The sequence below is a fragment of the Drosophila santomea genome, chromosome 2R (assembly GCF_016746245.2).
Source record: "Drosophila santomea strain STO CAGO 1482 chromosome 2R, Prin_Dsan_1.1, whole genome shotgun sequence".
Classification (NCBI taxonomy): domain Eukaryota; kingdom Metazoa; phylum Arthropoda; class Insecta; order Diptera; family Drosophilidae; genus Drosophila; species Drosophila santomea.
The window spans coordinates 7,062,152-7,079,496 of record NC_053017.2 but is presented as its reverse complement, the minus strand read 5'-3'; the positions used below and the strand labels follow the sequence as shown (position 1 = coordinate 7,079,496).

At 47.3% G+C, this 17,345-nt stretch overlaps 7 protein-coding genes across 8 annotated transcripts; 2 read left to right on the top strand and 5 right to left on the bottom strand.

Moving 5' to 3' along the window:
* Positions 1 to 159: 159 nt before the first annotated feature.
* LOC120444580 (ataxin-2 homolog) lies at positions 160 to 5,019 on the bottom strand. Its single transcript, XM_039624341.2, has 3 exons — positions 3,542 to 5,019; positions 3,044 to 3,484; positions 160 to 2,681 (listed from the first exon to the last, which is right to left on the bottom strand). Exons 1-3 carry the CDS (start codon positions 4,256 to 4,258, stop codon positions 1,422 to 1,424), a joined length of 2,418 nt encoding a protein of 805 aa, XP_039480275.1. The 5' UTR covers positions 4,259 to 5,019; the 3' UTR covers positions 160 to 1,421.
* A 404-nt stretch (positions 5,020 to 5,423) lies between these two features.
* LOC120444581 (probable 26S proteasome non-ATPase regulatory subunit 3) lies at positions 5,424 to 7,179 on the bottom strand. Its single transcript, XM_039624342.2, has 2 exons — positions 6,886 to 7,179; positions 5,424 to 6,817 (listed from the first exon to the last, which is right to left on the bottom strand). The coding sequence occupies exons 1-2, from the start codon at positions 7,047 to 7,049 to the stop codon at positions 5,497 to 5,499; spliced, it is 1,485 nt and encodes a 494-aa protein (XP_039480276.1). The 5' UTR covers positions 7,050 to 7,179; the 3' UTR covers positions 5,424 to 5,496.
* Positions 7,180 to 7,445: 266 nt separating this feature from the next.
* On the top strand, positions 7,446 to 9,186 carry LOC120446075 (FAD-dependent oxidoreductase domain-containing protein 1). Its single transcript, XM_039626855.2, has 2 exons — positions 7,446 to 7,933; positions 7,996 to 9,186. Exons 1-2 carry the CDS (start codon positions 7,532 to 7,534, stop codon positions 9,139 to 9,141), a joined length of 1,548 nt encoding a protein of 515 aa, XP_039482789.1. The 5' UTR covers positions 7,446 to 7,531; the 3' UTR covers positions 9,142 to 9,186.
* LOC120446076 (calcium load-activated calcium channel) lies at positions 9,144 to 9,953 on the bottom strand. The gene is made up of 3 exons (XM_039626856.2): positions 9,796 to 9,953; positions 9,667 to 9,744; positions 9,144 to 9,609 (listed from the first exon to the last, which is right to left on the bottom strand). Exons 1-3 carry the CDS (start codon positions 9,854 to 9,856, stop codon positions 9,197 to 9,199), a joined length of 552 nt encoding a protein of 183 aa, XP_039482790.1. The 5' UTR covers positions 9,857 to 9,953; the 3' UTR covers positions 9,144 to 9,196.
* Positions 9,954 to 10,626: 673 nt separating this feature from the next.
* Positions 10,627 to 13,596, bottom strand: LOC120446554 (apoptotic chromatin condensation inducer in the nucleus). Its single transcript, XM_039627571.1, has 6 exons — positions 13,509 to 13,596; positions 11,898 to 13,423; positions 11,606 to 11,816; positions 11,315 to 11,549; positions 11,141 to 11,253; positions 10,627 to 11,045 (listed from the first exon to the last, which is right to left on the bottom strand). Exons 2-6 carry the CDS (start codon positions 13,376 to 13,378, stop codon positions 10,863 to 10,865), a joined length of 2,223 nt encoding a protein of 740 aa, XP_039483505.1. The 5' UTR covers positions 13,379 to 13,423; positions 13,509 to 13,596; the 3' UTR covers positions 10,627 to 10,862.
* A 336-nt stretch (positions 13,597 to 13,932) lies between these two features.
* LOC120446556 (tetratricopeptide repeat protein 19 homolog, mitochondrial) lies at positions 13,933 to 15,331 on the top strand. 2 transcript variants are annotated; one of them, XM_039627573.2, is made up of 4 exons: positions 13,937 to 14,564; positions 14,617 to 14,780; positions 14,864 to 15,011; positions 15,065 to 15,331. In XM_039627573.2, exons 1-4 carry the CDS (start codon positions 14,031 to 14,033, stop codon positions 15,326 to 15,328), a joined length of 1,110 nt encoding a protein of 369 aa, XP_039483507.1. In that variant the 5' UTR covers positions 13,937 to 14,030; the 3' UTR covers positions 15,329 to 15,331. The 2 variants fall into 2 exon arrangements, with proteins under 2 accessions (XP_039483508.1, XP_039483507.1); XM_039627574.1 differs by lacking the exon at positions 15,065 to 15,331 and having other exon boundaries at positions 13,933 to 14,564; positions 14,617 to 14,789; positions 14,864 to 15,001.
* Positions 15,331 to 17,079, bottom strand: LOC120446555 (protein catecholamines up). Its single transcript, XM_039627572.1, has 2 exons — positions 16,631 to 17,079; positions 15,331 to 16,575 (listed from the first exon to the last, which is right to left on the bottom strand). The coding sequence occupies exons 1-2, from the start codon at positions 16,995 to 16,997 to the stop codon at positions 15,602 to 15,604; spliced, it is 1,341 nt and encodes a 446-aa protein (XP_039483506.1). The 5' UTR covers positions 16,998 to 17,079; the 3' UTR covers positions 15,331 to 15,601.
* Positions 17,080 to 17,345: the final 266 nt, after the last annotated feature.

Sequence of the window (17,345 nt, the reverse complement as noted above, 5' to 3'; positions counted from 1 at the left end):
GAAGACGAACACTTCGGCATTCAAAAAGGGGTGAGTTTCAGAAATCCGTCCAAAGAGCACCAGCAAATCTCTTAAATGGCCACCTGTTGGAAATGGATAATGTAGAAGATCGCCTGAAAATAAAAAAGGAGAGAGCAGACGAAGAAAAAAACAGTTGACTTGTAGCTTTGTGTTTGTTACTCGAATTTTAGAAACAATTTGTTTTTATTATTTCAATGAAATATAATAATTGTTTGACATGCCTACGCATTAGCAGCAAACCCAGAAAAGTGTGTATTTCATGTAAATCATTTGCTTCTATTTTCATTATCATGCAGTTCGTCTGCTGACTTTACAAAATTTTAACAACGTCTATACATAAGAAACTAAGGGCAGGCAATTGTATTTTGTGGTCAACCGTGGGCGGGTTTGGCGTGACCTTAACGGTTATTTCTCTAACTTGGCCAGTTCATACATATACAGTTGCCCATCGGGGTTCAAGTTGTGAGTACATAAAATAATCATTAGACAGAGTGCTTAGCAATAACGTACGCCCTATCCACATAAGAGTGTATCATATACGATTGTTTGCATTAAAATAATATATATATATATATATATATATATATATATATATATATGTGTGTATGTGTATATAAGTATGTTGGTATTTATATAAAGTACAAAAAAACATTGCTAAAAATACATGTTTAAACAAAAGAGCAGCAAATAAATAGATGGCGGAGTAAAAAAAATAGAATAAAGGGTGTTAATAAATCAGAGGGCTCGGTTGGAATCAGAAGTCGGTTAACTATGCACATTGTGCTGCTACGCTCGTTTGTTTATACACATAATCAATTGTAATATATTTGCTAGGTATTCCGTATGCTACGTGTGTTCTGTTTTCCTAGGCAACGCCATCCCCTCGTTTCCTTACGTTACGGTATGGTCGCATTACGCCCGCCGTCGTGGTCGCGTAATGGCTACGTAATGGTTCTTTAGCTTAATTCGATCGTGGCATTTGTAACATCTGCCCGTTGAGTGAGTGTACGGGACGCGGAACGCAGATTAGGATTATTACTTATTGCTGTTGTACATTCAACTTAATGTTAGAAATATTAAGAGTGGCATATGACTAAAATTCGTTATCGACTATGGTGTGGGAGGGGGCGTGGCAGGGCAGGGCGCACCTAAATCATTCTTATTTACGGATAAGGGTTGTCAAGACTTAGCCGCAGCCGCCTGCCGATCCTCGAATTGAATTAACGCGAATTGAGAGGCTTACCGAACTAAGAGACGTGGCAAAGGCGAGAAATTTGATTTCCGCACTACACAATCATAATAAATGGTAATTCGTATAAGTAGGTAAGGATTATGCATAATCATTAATATAGCAGTAATAATATTTCCATATATGTACGTTAATATACGGTCCCTCCGTATTATTTCCCCGTACTGGTCACCGTCCCCGCAGTCGTCGTCGAGTTGATCTGCATACCGCCCACATCCTTGTGGTGATCGCCCGTGGAACTTGCGTCCATGCTCGTCTCGGAGTAGTCCAGCTTGTAGCTGGCGCTTCGCGTCACATCCTCCATTGAGGCCTCCTGGCATTCCCGCCCGCTGTGCGTCTGCGATCCACAGTTGTAGCAGGAGATAACTTTCGGCGCACTTCCGCCACCACCCGCTCCTGTTATGGGGCAGACGGTGAGAGCGCTGTACGGCGTCGTGCTGGGGACTTGCTGCTGCTGCGGCGTGGGCACCGTCTGTACGGTCACCGCGTTCGTACTGACCACGGCCGCGGTGTTCTGCAGCTGGGGAGGTGTTACCGCGGTAGGAGTGCCTCCCGCTGTCATTGGCAGGAAGGCCAGGCTGGTGTGAAAAGTCGGGTAGATAAGCTCACCGTTGTGTGGCGGGCCCATCGGATAACGGAAGCCACCACGCACCGTCTGCGGAGGCGGCGCACTATGCGCTTGGAATATCGTCTGCTGTGGCGGCGGGGGTCCTCGCTGGTGATATGGATAGCTTGTATTGTAGGCTGTGGGCGGCGGTGGTTGCGGCTGCAGGAGCACAGTTGTCGTCGGTGTGCTCACCGGAGACTGGCTTATGAGAAGCGTCTGGGGCTGTTGCTGTTGCAGGCTGGCGCTGCTGATGGTTTGCGCATCGCTGACGATGCTCGGCGTGCCCGTTGTGTAAACTTGCTGATAGGTCTTATCCATCCCATTGCGTCCATTTAGCCGCTGCTGCAGATTCATTTGCTGCTGCTGCTTGTAGCTGAGGTGGTGTTGCTTCGGCTGATAGTTTCCCAGACCGGTGGGCAGTACTGTCGTGATCATGCCCATACCAGCATCTACCGAATTGTGTAGTGGCAGTGAGAGCTGCGTGGGCGTTGGCGTCTCAGAGGGCGACAGGTCACCACAAGATCCGTTTGAGCTGCCTGATTCACTACCCGTGGTAGCTGCACTTTTGGTGGAGTTCATGGAGTTCATCATCGATCCACTGCCATCGTCGTTCATATTCATACTCTGCATCATAACATTCATATTGTAGTTAGGGTTCTGAAAGTGCTGCTGCTGTTGCTGGTGCTGTGGTATGAAGGTGTTCGGCTTGACTCGATGATGATGACCTGGACGCAGAAAACCGTTGCGGATGACACTGTGCAGACTGGTTCCGCTGGAATTACTGCTTCCGCCTTCGTTGATACTCTGCAAAGATGAGTCATTGCTAAGTATTGTCGTATATTGGAATATGAATTGTCAGAAGAAAAAAAAAGTTAAATGATATCCTTTAAACAATAAAAAATCGATAGTCAGTTTGATATTGCTGTGATTAAACTACGCAGAACTTTGCAATTAGATGGATATTACTGGACAAACCAAAAGATAGATCTTGTTTAACGGCAGTTGGGTTCTGGATGATACATTTCTGTATATTTTGTTTAGTTTGTTAATATTGCAAATACTACCTGTAGACCATTGATGCTAGTGGTCATATCAGTTAATTTGCTTTAGATTTCAATCTTGAATTTGCTTCATATAAATAAATAAATGAGTTCATTGATAATTACATCGTGCTGCTGCTCGCCGCCAATTGAGGTTGGCGGCGGGGTAGTCTCCGCCGAAGGACGCCGCGCATTCTTCTGACCCGCTAGTCGCTGGGACATGCTCCTCATCTGCTGCTGATGGGGTTGCTGCTGCGCCTGCAGTGGAACGTTGATGAGGGAGCGGTCTCGCTGAGGACTCGTGGTGCGGCTACTCGACGGTGAGGATTGCTGACTCAGCATCGGCGAGCTGGCAGGTGGCACTTGATGGTCCAGACTCTGCGGCTGCTGTTGCTGCAGAGCGGGCTGTTGGTGGGGCGGTTGTGGCACGTAGTGGCGCATCGTCCATCCCGTGTTCTGGTGACTGATGATGGCACTAGTGTCCGCTGGAATGGTGATGTTAGGCTGCATCAGGTGCTGCATGCCGTCGACACTGATCTGGTGCGTTCCATCAGAGCTAGGCATAAGCTAGGATGAACTGACTAAGTTATTCTTCTTTTGGGAAGATTGTATTTAGAGACATACCTTTTGAAAGTGCTGCGGAAAGATCATGGGGATGTTACCCTGCGGCGTCTGCAGTACCTGCACCATTTGAGGATGTTGCGGGTGCGGTGCCTGCTGCGGCCCTGTCATTTGGTGGATCACGTGTGGTGGCTGCTGCTGAATGATCAGCTCATGTGGGGACGGCGGGTGAGGATGCTGGAGCACGGGCGTCTGCGTCTGCGCTTGCATTTGTGGCGCGAATCGCTCTGCCACCAACTTGTTCTCCTTGATCTTGGCCAGAATGCCGAAAATCTTTTTCTGCTCTTCCATGGAGAACACCGGGTGAATTGCTGCCATCGTGTAGACCAGCAGCAGCTCCAACAGCGTGTCCTGATCATTAATACAACCGAAATCACACTCTCCCCAGCATTCCAGCGTTCGGTAAATCTCACTGACGCAGTTCCGGTTGCAGGCACGGATCAGGGCCAGATATAGGGCCATCTTGCGCCGGATTTTCCGGTCGGTGGGATCACCCTTCTGACAGTTGACCATGTCGGCGGCCAGCTCGTGCGGGTTATTCGCCCGCAGCTCCATGCCTCGCAGCGTCTCCGAGTCGCAACGGCCCTGCTCCTCTAGAAGCGTGCCTAAAAATCGCAGCTCAAATGGCAGGCAGGCGGTGAGCAAGGCGTACATCGTTTCGATCCGATTGTAGCTCTCGAGTTTCTCAAACCACTGCAGCACGTCCTGTTTGCAAATCATCTCCACGTTTGTCCCAGTCCTTTTCACCTACCGATCCCGAATCCCTGCAAGCGGCTGCACTGCATCAATGGCCACCCACTAGTGTGCCCGTTCGCAAGTTGGCCCGTCTCAGAATGTGTGTGAGTGTGTGTGTGCGCGCGTCGGTGTGAGTGCTCTAGTTACGTGTGGTGGGTGCAAAAGGCGTCCAGAATCTCGTTAGGTGGCAGCAGCTGCTGCTGCATCACAGCCGGAATCTTCGAAGGCTGGCTGGGATCCGCTCCTGGACACCGGCCCAGCTTCCCGGGGCACTGTTAATTGGCTTTTCGCTGGCTTCTTCGTCAATAATCCGCTCACAAAGGCCGAGCTGATCTGCTGCTGCTGCTTTTCCTGCTGCTCTGCTGCCCACAACTACAACTAGTCGCGTATATTTTGCGCGTTAGCGGGGTAGGGGGTGCGCGGGCGGCGGGTGGCGGGGGGCTGCACCACATTGGCCAGGCACTCGCTGCTTCGCAAAACGCTCGCTGTTCGGCCGCTGTTATTCGGAGAAGACTACTCGCCGCTACCACAAAAAACCAAGCAATTTCTCGAAATTCCTGGCTAGGCGCGTGTTTGCACTTTCCGGCGACAATATATGGGGTGTCAGATCGCGGATTTGGTCATTTAATGATCACGGCCTTTAATTGGTTTGCATTGTGTGCACCTTTTTGTCAAAATTTTTTTTCACTTCGGCTCGGTGTGACCGTGACTGCTGTTTGTGTTGTTTGCGCCAGTGTGACCGTTAACAGTGCCGTCCAAAATGTTTGAAAGCCGTGTTTAAATTAATTAATGCATCTATTAAGCAGAAAAAAGTCCAGCAAACGTTCTTAAGTGATCTTTATTAATATAGCTTGCACAGGAGTAAGATATCCAAGCCTATGAATCTATGTTGCCAGGCAGCGTTTAAAATAAACGCGCCAGGGCTACCAGAGTGATATTTTTTTAAAATGTTTTTCAACTTTTCAGCAAGCAAAAAACCGATGAACTCGAAACCGAAAAACTCGATGATTTGAAATACATCCTACAGACTGAAATTATTTGTTTGTTGGCCACGTTTATACAAATTATTTACGTTTATAAAAGAAAATAAGATTGGATAATAAATAATAAGATAGAACCTACCAAAACCTAATTAAAAGTTCTAAAAATATAACTTATTTAATTGCGGATTATATTTCTATAAAAATGAATGAAAGCACAAATAAGTTGACAGAATCAGCCGCTTAGAAACCATCCTCATCATCCTCGGCCATCTCCTTGGCCAGCTCAAGGTCCTGTTGCTCCCGCTCGCGTCTCTCCTCGGCGCTTTCCAAATCCTTGCCGTAGGATTTTGGAGGATAGCGCATGGCCTTAACGCTCTGGTTATGCAAGTTCAGGCAGAACGAGATGCGCTCGTGAAAGGCCAACTGCGGTTCCCTGGTGCTGTAGATGTCGGTACTTTCCTTGCTGCGCATGAAGTTCTGGGCAGGGTCCAGCGTAGCCTCAATCACGCCATCCCGTATAGCCTTCGATACAATAAATTCGGCATCCTCGGCGGAGTCCAGCATTAAGCGCTTGGCAATGTCTTGCGGCGAGATGCGTGAGTACGATAATCCAATAGAGCGGATAGCCGTCTTGATCACATTGTGGCGCAGCCGGATAATCAGGGTGAATGTGTGGTCCAGTTGGAACTTGGGTCCGTACTGCGATACCACGTCGCCGAAGCGCTTTAAGTTGCCCAGACGCACGGCCTGCGTGAGCTGGAAGTAAGCACCCAGAGATTGGCGCAGACCGGCTTGTCGGAACACCACACGTTCCGGAATGTTGCCCAGAAGCAGCTCCACAACGATAATTAGCTTTTGGACAGTCTGGCGGAAGCCGATGGCAGCGTGCTGCGGGGACTTACGCAAGGCCTGGACCAGATGCTTGTGCGCATCGCTGTATTCCAGCTTAGCGGCCTTGATGCGACCGAGATAGTACAGGAAACGCGCCCATTCATTGTTGCTGGCCGATTCCGGATAGACAGACTTCTTTACCAGCTTGTCGGCTTGGTCGTACAAAGCATAGTGCAAGTAGTTGCGGAGCAGACAGTTGATCAGCACTGCCTGGCCTTCAAAATCGTTACGCAGCGTAGCAGTTCGCAAACGTGCGTGCAGGAAGGCGCGAATCCCTTCCAGAGAGTTCTTTAGCTCCGCCACTCTTGAAAAATAGAAGTAGGACTTGGCACCAATCAGGTCAAGGGTGCGTCGGTTTTGGATGGAGATTTTGGCCATTAGTGCGTCCGCGCTAATTCCAGCCCGCTTTAAATCACTGGCGTCGATGAGCTTGACCAGCAGGAGCAGGTAGAAATAAGCATCCACCTCGGCAATTGGGGCCTTGGTGGCCACTTGTTTTTTGGGAACATCTGGCAGTTCAGTGGCGTCTTTCTCCACAGCGGGCATTAAAGCCACGGCCGCCTCACGCTCTGCACCAGCGGGATAAATACTCTGGGCCAGATTCCGGAAGACGACGCCGTTCAGCTTTCGACGAGTGTTAGGCAAATTGCGAAGGACGCGCAGGATGAAGCTGTCGGCGGAAAGGAGACAAAATGAAGACTGAAGACTGGACAAGATAATAAATCTTGCACTACTCACCGCGACTCCTTTGAGGCAACCCCCTTTTCTATCTGACGAAACTGCTCGCGGATTTCCTGCACAGCGGCCACATCTTGGTTCTTCTTCTCGTCAGCCAGCGTCTCCGCTGTTGGATCCACCTCCATCTCGACGTCGTGAGCACCGATGTCCGTTGCGTTGGTCATGTTGTAATGGAACTCTCAATTTACTTGGGTCACAAATATAGCCGACTTTTCTTTTGTTTTTCCGAATCCCAATCAAAAATGCCTAGTAATGTCGCTTCTTCCTCTTATTCGATTTCGGCTACACACAGTGCTGGAAAATGTAGTTGGTTAACAGTGCGGTTAAACCTTTACATTATGCTAAGCAATTTATCGATGTGTTCTACGGTACACTGAGCGATTTTTTAGTCTCATACGTTATTAAAAGATATTATTTTAAAGGAACGACATTGATTTTTTTCCGCTTTAAATTGCATTATCAAGAATTTCTTAAATTATGCACACGCTGAACGTGTATTTTTATTTAAACTGCAATAAAACAATTACCGCAAATCCGATAAGTCTTCGATATCGGTACTCCGATAACATCGCACGTTATCACTATTACAAAATAACACCTTTACCATAATATGCGGAAAATGAATTAAAATATAATATAAACTAAAATGTTGCGGTACAGACAAGTTGTGCGTCTTCTTCAGCACCGTAACTACTCGACCGGAGCAGCAAGCAATGGATGTGGATCTTTCAGGGGCGACAAATCCGACGATGATCTGCATCCGATACGGCGAACACTCCGTTTGCTTGGCAACGATATGCGCAAAGTTAAGGAGTTTTTTGTGCCCAAGGAAACGGAGACCGACAAGGATCCCATTCCGACACAAAGCAAGTTCCATTTTAGCGGGGAGCGAGGCAAGAGCAAGGATCCTACTGTGCCTGATGACTTCCAGACCCATTGCGATGTGCTCATCATTGGTGGCGGGGCAGTGGGCAGCTCCATCGCCTACTGGCTGAAGGAGAAGGCCCGTGACGGTCTTAACGTTGTGGTGGTCGAGAAGGATGACACGGTAGTGCAATGATGTGTACCAGTCTACACCAAATATTTAACTGGTCTTTCATATATTTCCAGTATGCCCAGTCCGCCACTCGTGTTTCTGTGGGCGGTCTTTGTCAGCAATTCTCTCTGCCCGAAAACATCCAAATGTCACTCTTTGCCGCCGAATTTTTGCGAAGCGCCAAGAAACACTTTGGTCAGGAAGTACCCCTCCAGTTCACGCCCCATGGTCATCTGATGCTCGCTGGCGAGGAACACGCAGAAAGCCTGATGCGTTCCTCTCAGCTTCAAAACGAACTGGGTGCCCGGAATGAACTTCTCACTGCAGATCGATTGGCGGTTCGATTTCCCTGGCTAAACACCACGGACATCGCTTTAGGTTGCCATGGCCTGGAAAAAGAGGGCTGGTTTAATCCCTTGGCCCTTCTTAGCAATTTTCGACGGTCAGCCAGCGGCTACGGCGCCCATTTTGTCAGTGGCCAGGTTGTCGACTTTGAGTACAAATCCCAAACGGACATTTCTGTGGTCGGAGATGCTGGTTCCCAAGAGGGTTTCTACACGGGTTTGGACAAAGCGGTCATCCAACTGCCTGATGGCACGCGGCGCACCTGCAAGTTCGCCCTGTGTGTAATAAGCGCCGGTGCTAGTTCCGAACAAGTTGCGCGACTAGCAAGGATAGGCGTAGGTACAGGAATACTTCAGGTTCCGCTGCCCATCACCGCACGCAAGCGGTACATGTACGCCATCAACTCGCAGGCTCAAAGTGCACCCGCTATGACCATGCCCATGACAATAGATCCGTCGGGCATCTTTATCCGCAGAGATGGCCTGGGCGGCAACTATATTTGCGTGCATGACTCGATAGAAGAGAATCATAACGAGGCGATTGATCCGCTATATTTCAACCGGCACATCAAACCACATTTGTCAAATAGAATTCCCGTTTTTGAAGAAGCTCAAGTGGTGGATAGCTGGGCGGGCATCTACGATCAGAATGTATACGACGAGAACGGCATTTTAGGAGCCCACCCGTACTACCACAATCTGTACCTAGCCACCGGTTTTAGCGGACACGGAGCACAACAGTCTCTGGCCGTGGGCCGAGCCATATCCGAGCTGATCATGGATGGGCAGTTCAGAACCATCGACCTCTCCCGTCTAAGCTTCGACCGGCTGATTATTGACCAGCCCATGTACGAGTTAAATAATGTCTTAAGCTAGAATTGTTGATTGTGCATTAAAACTAAATGCAGCTAATTTAATTAATGAATTCAAACTATTTAAACTGGCCTGGAGCAGGACCAAACAGACCTACGCCCTGCTTGCTGGCGGCGCGCGATGGGGCAAAGCCCAGAAGCTTTTGGATGTTCTGACGGATGGACATTGTGCACAGGATGTAAAGGAATATAAACGAGCAGTCCGTGTAGTCATCACCGGACAAATTTCGGTGACTTAGCCCCTGGATCCAGGAGATGGGTGTAAATGGCAGCTGGGCAACCACACGGCCGTCGAAGATGCTGTTGAACATACTCAACAGGGCGGTGAAGGCAAATCCCGTGGCGAACATGGTCTTCATCTTGACCAGCGAGAGATCGCGGTTGTTGTTTTTAAGTTTTTCCTCGTCGCGCTCGATCTTCTTTTTCACCGCTTTGTCCAGGGAATCCCCATGGATCTCCTTGCGGCGCTCCACTGCAATAAAATGCGGAATAGCTCATGACCATTTTTAGCACCCTTTGACCCACTTACGCTTTTTGCTCTGTTTTTCCACCTCTGTCTTTAGCTTTTGGTACTTCTCCGTCCGGTAAACCATCACCCAAGTAAGACCTAGGCAAAGGAATTTGTAGGGTTAATCGAATTACCCGACCTTTCACTTACCCTCGCCCAGGAAAGCGGTGCAAACCGATATGAAAACAATTAATATTGTGTCGGACCACATTTTTTCACTAAATTAATGCTGATAAATTAAAACTACTCGATAACACTAGTGATATAAATCAGTAAGCGGTTCCGATAGCTCATTAACATGGACTATCGATATAGATTACCGTTTTATTGGGGGTATTCTGGTATCGTAACGGCTCACTTAAAGTGTTTTCATAAGAAATTATTAAGGAAAACTAAATAAATGTGGAAAAATGCATACTATATGCATACTATGCTATAAAAAAAAATCTATATATCAAGATTATGTCGAATTAAAAACAAACATTTTCTTTAATTTTGAGTTAATTACAATTCTTACAGATTCTTTTGGCAGATCTAAACGCACGATGACATGAGTCAGTCGAAAAGTTTATTTCTCAGACATTTAAAACACATTTCTGGGTTTTGGCATTGTCACAAGCTTGCCGACTGATGTTAAGTTGTATTTCTAAGTTCTTTAAAATTTTAAGAAATATTGATTTTACAATATATTAATCAATTATTTTGTTTGTTTATTAAATAGATGTTAGCATGGTAACTTGCTGCAAGAGTTTCTAGAGTCCGATGGTAAGTTTCCATGGCGTTGCTGCTGATGCCGGCGCAATTCTGGTTGCTGTGCTTTCTTTTTTCGGTGAAGGGACGTTAGGCGCTGTAAAATGCTACATTTGAGGAAAGAAATCAAATCAGGTTATATATATATATATGGAAATATATATGCTATATATATATGGAACAACAACAATGAGCAAAATAAGGAAGAAAAGAGAGTTCGAAATCTCAAAATCAGAATGTGGATGAGACGTTGGCGAAAATATTCAAATTGAAGTCTGTTCACTTCAAGTTGAATATTACAAACGTCGGTATATTTGAGAACGAAAAACGCTCGAAAGGTTAGAAAGTATTCGGGTGGTGATGAGACCCTGCTGAAGTTTTAGTTGCTGTTATTTGAATTTTTTTATATGTTGATGTTAGTTTTTGAGATATTATCAACATTTATTTGTTTAATCTCAAGCCTCCGCCTAGTAACGTCTTCGCTCCCGCTCGCGACTGCGAGATCGTCGCCGTTCATTAGAACGATTACGACGCGTGTCGCGCTGGCGGTCACGATCCTTCTCACGCTCTTTCTGGCGCTCCTCCCGCTCCTTTATACGCAGCTTGTGTTCCTCGATGCGTTTCTGCCGGAATGCCTCTTTTTCTGCAATCTGAAAATACGGAAGAAAGTTTATAGTTCAGACGGGCTTATCTAGAAGTGTTTCTCGTTGAATTGAACTATGAACTGATTATCCTAGCAACTTACCGCTTCCGGCGTCAGTGGTAGCCAGTATATGCAAGGTGTTCCCTTAGTCTTTCGAAATAGATCATCTAGTAGTCTGATTGGCGGTTCATTCTCCTTCTTCTTAGATTTGGACGCTAATTAAATGGGGTGTTTCTGTATTTATCATGACAAGAAAATATATCCAACGGGTTTTACCTGGTGATCCACTGCGGCTTCTTGCGTGTGCATTGCGATCAATTCGCTCCCGCTCCCGTTCGCGTCCCCTTCCCTCTCTGTCCCTGGAACGCTTTCGCTCCTGTCCGGCACGTTCCGCATCCCGAGACCTTGAGTCCAGTCGATCCTTGCTCTCCCGACGCCTGTCGTTGCTGTGTTTGTCGTGGTCGCTTGGCTCCTTTTTACCCACATCCCATTCGCGTACGGGGCGTGTTGGCTGAAGGAAAAACACAAATTAGCTCTGCATTTCTCGCTATGACAATAATCTATTACTTTTTTGTCAGACGGTTCCAACCGGGACCAAGCGTTTCCGGACTGCTGGTTATCTCTGGTGTTTTCTTGGCCGTACCTCGGAGCCTCGTCTTTCGTTGAAAGTATTGCACGATCCATATCAGTGCGACTGCCAAAATCTACATTCAAACATTTGGGATTTGAGACTGGCCAGCGAACTCCGTGCAGAGCATGTCGGGTTTCGATAGCTTCGCTAAAAGGGTGGAAAGTTTATTAAACACATTTTAAAGACTGTCTGGATATAAGCCAATATTCTTGCAGCTACAATACTTACTCTTCAGTGGAGTAGGCAACGTAGCACTTAGACTTGATGCGATCTATCCAGAAACCATCTTCCTCGACGATCTTTCCCGTCCGCGCCAGCAGGCCTTTAAGTTGCAGCACTGTGAACGGGCGTACCAAATTGGTGATATAGAGCACGTGGCTGGCTCGGTTTCGCGCAGGACTAGGGTCACCTACTATATGAGGTGCTGCCGTGGAAACTGTGGCTTTGCTCAAGCCGACCTGAGCTGGCACCGCGTCTGTTGCTGCTGGAAGAGCGGCTCCTGCCCCTTCATTATCTACCGACGCCTCTGCGCCGGTGTCACATGTGGTGACGGTATTTGCCTTGTTATCGCGATCTTTGCTTGCTTCGGATGCGGGTGCCGGCGAAGCAGATCGCTCTGAATCGCGATCGCTGGTGACCAGGCCTTCCTCCTCTGAAGAGGATTCCAGCTGCACATCGCTTAGAGGCACTGGCTGCACCACATCGGCTATAATGTTCTTAAGGGAATCCGTCGAAATGGCAAGCACGGGTGGGGTACGATCCAAAGACTTTTTGTTGGTTAGCCACTTTCGCTTCCGCACCGACCGTTGTTGCTGCAGCACTGGAGCGCCGGTTGTGTTGGCGGCGCTGCTGTTTAGACATGGCTCGTGCTTGGCGTTCAAAAGATCTGCTGGTTCATCATTAGTTTGTTCGGGTTTTTTCTCTAGCTGCTTGCGGTTTTCCTTCTGCTCCTCCTCCTCGGCGGGCTTCTTTTCCTGTATCTGCTCCTTTTGCCTTTTCTTGGATTCTCTGCGTTCTGCAGGAGCGAAGGCTTCTTCGTCCCTTTCATCGACCTCATCTGTCTGAATGTCTAATACATCGCTAGACGTTTTTAAATGTTCCTCATCCTTGCTGCAAGGAGAAGAAACCTTTACCTCTTGTTCTGACTCGCTCTGTTTGGTGTCGGCATCAGTGCAAGTTGGACCGTCCTGCTGCGGCTTTAAATCCTCTTTCTCATCCTCATCATCCTTGACTACAGCGGGTTCTGGATAGGATCCGTCGTCTTGAGCCTGCTGTTCCTCCTTCTTGGTGAGGTCTTCGGTCTCGCTCTCATTAGCCGCGGGCGGCGCTACAGCCGTTTCCTCCTTGACAGCGTCCTTTCCCTCCGTTCCATTCTCCGTCTCCTCCTCGGGTATGGTGTCCACCTTCTTGTCGCCGCCCTTGGACTCCGTGCGCTTTTTGGGCGTCGTCCGGCTGCCGCGACTCCTGCGCACTGGCGATGGTCCAGATCCGGCACGTTCTTCACTGGAGGCCCGCACCTCATTGAGTTCTTGAGAGGCTTGCGGCACTTCGGGGCAATCGGTCTCCTTATCCTTTTGGGCCACGACCGGAGTCTCGACCTCGGTCTTCTCGCTCTCTGACACCTTGCGGGATCGGCGGCTTCGCCGTGCAACTGTCACCGGCACCGGAGCGGGCGACGACGACTTTTTTCGTTCGCTGCGACGTCTCATGGCTGGCCGAAAAACGCTGGAAACGCGCTGCGACACTGGAAAGATCTGAAATAAAACGTAGGTACAGCCGGCGGACCCACAGCTATTTCATGCACTGCTCTTCGAATTCACTCCTCGTAATATTCTGCACCTTTTCTTGATAAGAAAAATAATTTTGCTAGGCGAAAGAGCGTCAATCCGCCATCAATATGCAGGGATGCTTCCGCTCAGTCTATCGCCCCAGTGACGGCTACCGATAGTTTTGTATGCGATTAGAGTAAGTAAATTATAACAAAACTTTATGAAACGTATTCCAATGTTTTCTATTTTAAGATTATTAATTACTCAGAATTTAATTAGTTTTCTTCTCAAATTTAAGCTATAAGCGAAATAATAAGAACCGTAATTACCGATAAAATGTTGTGTCATCTCTAAAAAATTTTAAGAACATTTGTTTATAAAATCTTAACGAAACATAAGTATATTTGCTCAAATGTGATAAAATATAAATTATGTAAAAGTCTTATATGTACTTTCATTCGGGCATTTTAAAATGTACTTTTAAAATGACTTTAACACGCTTTGCAACACTGCAAATCTACTATTTCATAATTTTTAATACCATACCTGCAAGTTTATAGGTTTTAGTTAAAAAATTAATTAAGCCCTAAACATGTTAGTGAAAAATATTTGCAAGTTTACCCAAGTTATGAGCAGGTTCCGCCTTGCCGGGAATAGTAGGGATTACTGTCATTTTGCGCCACTGAAGAGAAGTCGTTATCACCAACGGTCAGAATTCGGATCTCGACCGCTGTGCGCCAATGCTGCGGACTACCAGGTGCCCTGGGCACCTCCACCCGTTTCAGGTTCTTCCGGTGGAATGTTTTGGGCTTTTTCCGCTGCCTTCACTCTAAATCTCTTTGGAGGCGGGAACGAAAAGGAGGAAACTCCGGAAAACAAACTGATCAAGACCATCAAGCGATCAATCCTCTGCATTCAGAGGGAACAATACGACAAGGCCGAGCAAATGCTCCACCTGGCTCTGCGAATGGCCCAGGATATTCAGAGCAAGGACGGCATCACATATGTGTTTGATCTGATGGCCAATTTGGCCATGGAACGGGAGCAGTTTAAGAAGGCGGAGAAGATATTCACGGACGTTATGAAACGCCTATTTGCCGACGGACACACCGAAGAGAGTCCCAAGGTGGGTGACCCACTTAGACACTCTTGCCAGTTAAGATCTTTTTCATTTTTAGATACTTCACATCAGCTCCAAGATAGCACACATGTCTCAGCTGCAAGGTGATCTGGAAAAGAGCTTTCAAGGGTTCACTTGGACCTTGCAACAGTTGGCTAAACTACTGGAGAAAATGCCCGACGACAAGGACATACTGGAGCTGTATGGCTTGACAAAGAATTGGTATTGAAGGTGTTTCCTTTGCCGCTAGCTAAGCTCACACTTACAGTTCCAGTCAATGGTTTTCCTTGTGTTAATATTTTTAGGTTCGGCCAGCTGCTGATGAAGCAGGGAAAGTACCTGGAGGCTAAAAACCTCTTTAAGGAGGCCTTCGACACGCTCATAAATGTTTATGGCGCCGTCAACGACGCCTCGGTAACCATCCTGAATAACATCAGCGTGGCGTACGTAAACGTAGGTTAACCTAGTCATCCAAAGTTCTTGAAATACACTAATTGTAATTACAGCTAGAAAAGTACACCGAGGCAAGGGAGACCCTTTTGCAGGCCATGGAACTGACTAAAGAGCTAAAGGATGCCACGCAGGAAGGTATTCTGCAGGCAAATCTTGGTTTGGTGTATCTTCGCGAGGGTCTGATGTCGCAGGCGGAGAACGCTTGCAGACTGGCGTGGAAACTGGGCAAGCAGCACCAGAATCCCGATGCCATAGAGCAGGCCGAGTATTGCCTCAACGAGATAAAGACCACCCTGAATGGAGAGAAACGCCAGTGAGGTTTCTTTTTACAGTGTATTTTTGACTATTTATAAAAATTTAATTTCGAAGTGAAGCACAAACTTGGAAGGCTTTAAAACTCTTAAATAACGTCGCCATGGCTATATTGGGAAAAAATTGCGGTTACTGAATGTTGGAATATAGTTTTTTAAATAATTGCTCATCGCTTTGAGTAGGAAATGAAAAGCAATCTTTAAAATTGTTTGCGGCATACTTTCAGTTCACGCAATTACATATATCCTTTTTTGTATTTACTCAACACATTTTTGATGTTACTCGAACTTGGCGATAACAATCATAAGGGCTACGCCGGTGAGCAGCGCAAAGATTTCCTTTAGTGACTGTTTCAGTTTGGTGGACTCCTCCAGCAGCTCCGGCAGGACGCTCACTGTTGCGATATAAATAAAACCGCCGGCGGTGAAGGGCAAGACCCATGGGGCGGATCCGTCTCCGCCTCCAGCCCCCAGAAGAGCTAGCGCTGTGCCCGCCAAAGCTCCGAGAGCTGTGACGAGCTGCAGAAGCATTGCCTTCCGCCTAGAACAACCAGACTTTATTAGTATGGCAAAGTCGCCAATCTCGTGGGGCACTTCGTGTAGCAGAATGGTAATAGTGGTCACAATGCCAATGCTGTTGCCCGCCAAGTAGGAGGCACCGATGGCCAGACCATCCGTAAAGTTATGAGCGAAGTCCGCCGCCAAATTCAAGTAGCCGGAAATCTCCACTTCACCCTCTGGTTCCGCTTCTGGTTTTTTGGAGTGGGTTTTAGCTGGTTTTGCCGGTTTGTCTCCGTCCCCGCTGTCTTCTTTGCCAGAAGACTTTTTCTTAGCAGGCACTGGTTTTGGCTTTGGTGCTCCATGGCTATGGCCATGTCCTTCTTGACCGCCTTTTAAAATGCGTACCAGTTTCTCTACCGAAAGGAATGCAATGATTCCTCCAAGAACCCACAGACCAATGCTCATATCGTGGGTATGGCTATGAGCATGTTCATGCTCCTCGCCTTCATGATGATGGTGATCATGCTCGTGATCGTGGCCGTGTTCTCCATGACTGTGTGGGTGCGTGGCATGAGGAATCAAGTGCAGAAAAGCATCGCCCAACAAACCGCCAGAAGCGAAGGCCAGAAGAACTTTCAGACGCGGTTTCATCGCCTCACTGTTGTCTAGGGGAATGATATACAGGAGCACGAAGGGAGCGGCACTGATAAGGAGTGTTGAGCCGATGGAGTGCAACCAAATGGTACTCATATCTACAAGAAATTGGGGTCAAATTGAGCATTTTAAGCGTGGTTACTCTTGGATTACCCAAATCCGGCTTTGACTTGGTGTGCCTTTCATCGTGCCCGTGATGATGCTGTCGCTGATCATGCCCGTGGTCGTGATTATGCTCATGATCGTGCCCGTGATGATGGTGTCCATGATCGTGGTCATGATCATGATGATGGTGCCCATGATCGTGGTCATGATCATGATGATGGTGGTGCTCCGGGCGTGGAGCCTTCTGCGGATCGAAGTTTTCGTTGGCTTCCCGCGAGTATTTGAAACTGGGATTGCCCTGGCCGGTGCACAAAGCCGGGAGAGAAAGAAGCACTGCTCCTAGAATAACGGCCAGTGCCAGTTTCTGGTAGAACTGGAGCTTACTGCACTGGAAATCAGCCACTTGTTTGGCCATTTTGTCCTTTACTTTAATTTTGCGTTGGACTGCGGCCAAAGTGTTGTGACGTGTTTGCTTTTTTTCTTCCTGCTTAGTTATCGATAACCAGGAATCTGATGATATCGATTGTTTCGTTCAAATATAAACAGAACTTGTTTTATTTTCATATATATGTTATACTTTGCCGCTTTTGGTCAAATTAACTTTTAAACGGAGCTTATGATCCAATAAAATTATTTAAATCCAATGAATACCAAAAATGCGAAACATTTGAATTTTAAGCAAAGTACACTAGAAAAATAGGTCGTTCACACTTTGCCGCATAAGACCATCCAAACATTTCAGTTCTAAAATCGATTTTTGGGT

What these genes read in the sequence shown, in the direction of transcription:
- LOC120444581 (XM_039624342.2), bottom strand. Translation starts at nt 7,049, where the DNA reads ATGACCAACGCAACGGACATCGGTGCTCACGACGTCGAGATGGAGGTG. An exon ending in GTTGCCTCAAAGGAGTCGCG is followed by an intron (nt 6,818 to 6,885) that starts GTGAGTAGTGCA and finishes TTCCGCCGACAG; the next exon opens with CTTCATCCTGCGCGTCCTTC.
- LOC120446076 (XM_039626856.2), bottom strand. Translation starts at nt 9,856, where the DNA reads ATGTGGTCCGACACAATATTAATTGTTTTCATATCGGTTTGCACCGCT. An exon ending in CACCGCTTTCCTGGGCGAGG is followed by an intron (nt 9,745 to 9,795) that starts GTAAGTGAAAGG and finishes TCCTTTGCCTAG; the next exon opens with GTCTTACTTGGGTGATGGTT. An exon ending in GGAAAAACAGAGCAAAAAGC is followed by an intron (nt 9,610 to 9,666) that starts GTAAGTGGGTCA and finishes ATTTTATTGCAG; the next exon opens with TGGAGCGCCGCAAGGAGATC.
- LOC120446556 (XM_039627573.2), top strand. Translation starts at nt 14,031, where the DNA reads ATGTTAGTGAAAAATATTTGCAAGTTTACCCAAGTTATGAGCAGGTTC. An exon ending in ACACCGAAGAGAGTCCCAAG is followed by an intron (nt 14,565 to 14,616) that starts GTGGGTGACCCA and finishes TTTCATTTTTAG; the next exon opens with ATACTTCACATCAGCTCCAA. An exon ending in TCAGCGTGGCGTACGTAAAC is followed by an intron (nt 15,012 to 15,064) that starts GTAGGTTAACCT and finishes TTGTAATTACAG; the next exon opens with CTAGAAAAGTACACCGAGGC.
- LOC120446075 (XM_039626855.2), top strand. Translation starts at nt 7,532, where the DNA reads ATGTTGCGGTACAGACAAGTTGTGCGTCTTCTTCAGCACCGTAACTAC. An exon ending in TGGTCGAGAAGGATGACACG is followed by an intron (nt 7,934 to 7,995) that starts GTAGTGCAATGA and finishes ATATATTTCCAG; the next exon opens with TATGCCCAGTCCGCCACTCG.
- LOC120444580 (XM_039624341.2), bottom strand. Translation starts at nt 4,258, where the DNA reads ATGATTTGCAAACAGGACGTGCTGCAGTGGTTTGAGAAACTCGAGAGC. An exon ending in TTCCGCAGCACTTTCAAAAG is followed by an intron (nt 3,485 to 3,541) that starts GTATGTCTCTAA and finishes AGTTCATCCTAG; the next exon opens with CTTATGCCTAGCTCTGATGG. An exon ending in GCGGCGAGCAGCAGCACGAT is followed by an intron (nt 2,682 to 3,043) that starts GTAATTATCAAT and finishes TCATCTTTGCAG; the next exon opens with AGTATCAACGAAGGCGGAAG.
- LOC120446555 (XM_039627572.1), bottom strand. Translation starts at nt 16,997, where the DNA reads ATGGCCAAACAAGTGGCTGATTTCCAGTGCAGTAAGCTCCAGTTCTAC. An exon ending in CAAGTCAAAGCCGGATTTGG is followed by an intron (nt 16,576 to 16,630) that starts GTAATCCAAGAG and finishes AATTTCTTGTAG; the next exon opens with ATATGAGTACCATTTGGTTG.
- LOC120446554 (XM_039627571.1), bottom strand. Translation starts at nt 13,378, where the DNA reads ATGAGACGTCGCAGCGAACGAAAAAAGTCGTCGTCGCCCGCTCCGGTG. An exon ending in GTTGCCTACTCCACTGAAGA is followed by an intron (nt 11,817 to 11,897) that starts GTAAGTATTGTA and finishes CCACCCTTTTAG; the next exon opens with CGAAGCTATCGAAACCCGAC. An exon ending in TACCACTGACGCCGGAAGCG is followed by an intron (nt 11,046 to 11,140) that starts GTAAGTTGCTAG and finishes CCGTATTTTCAG; the next exon opens with ATTGCAGAAAAAGAGGCATT.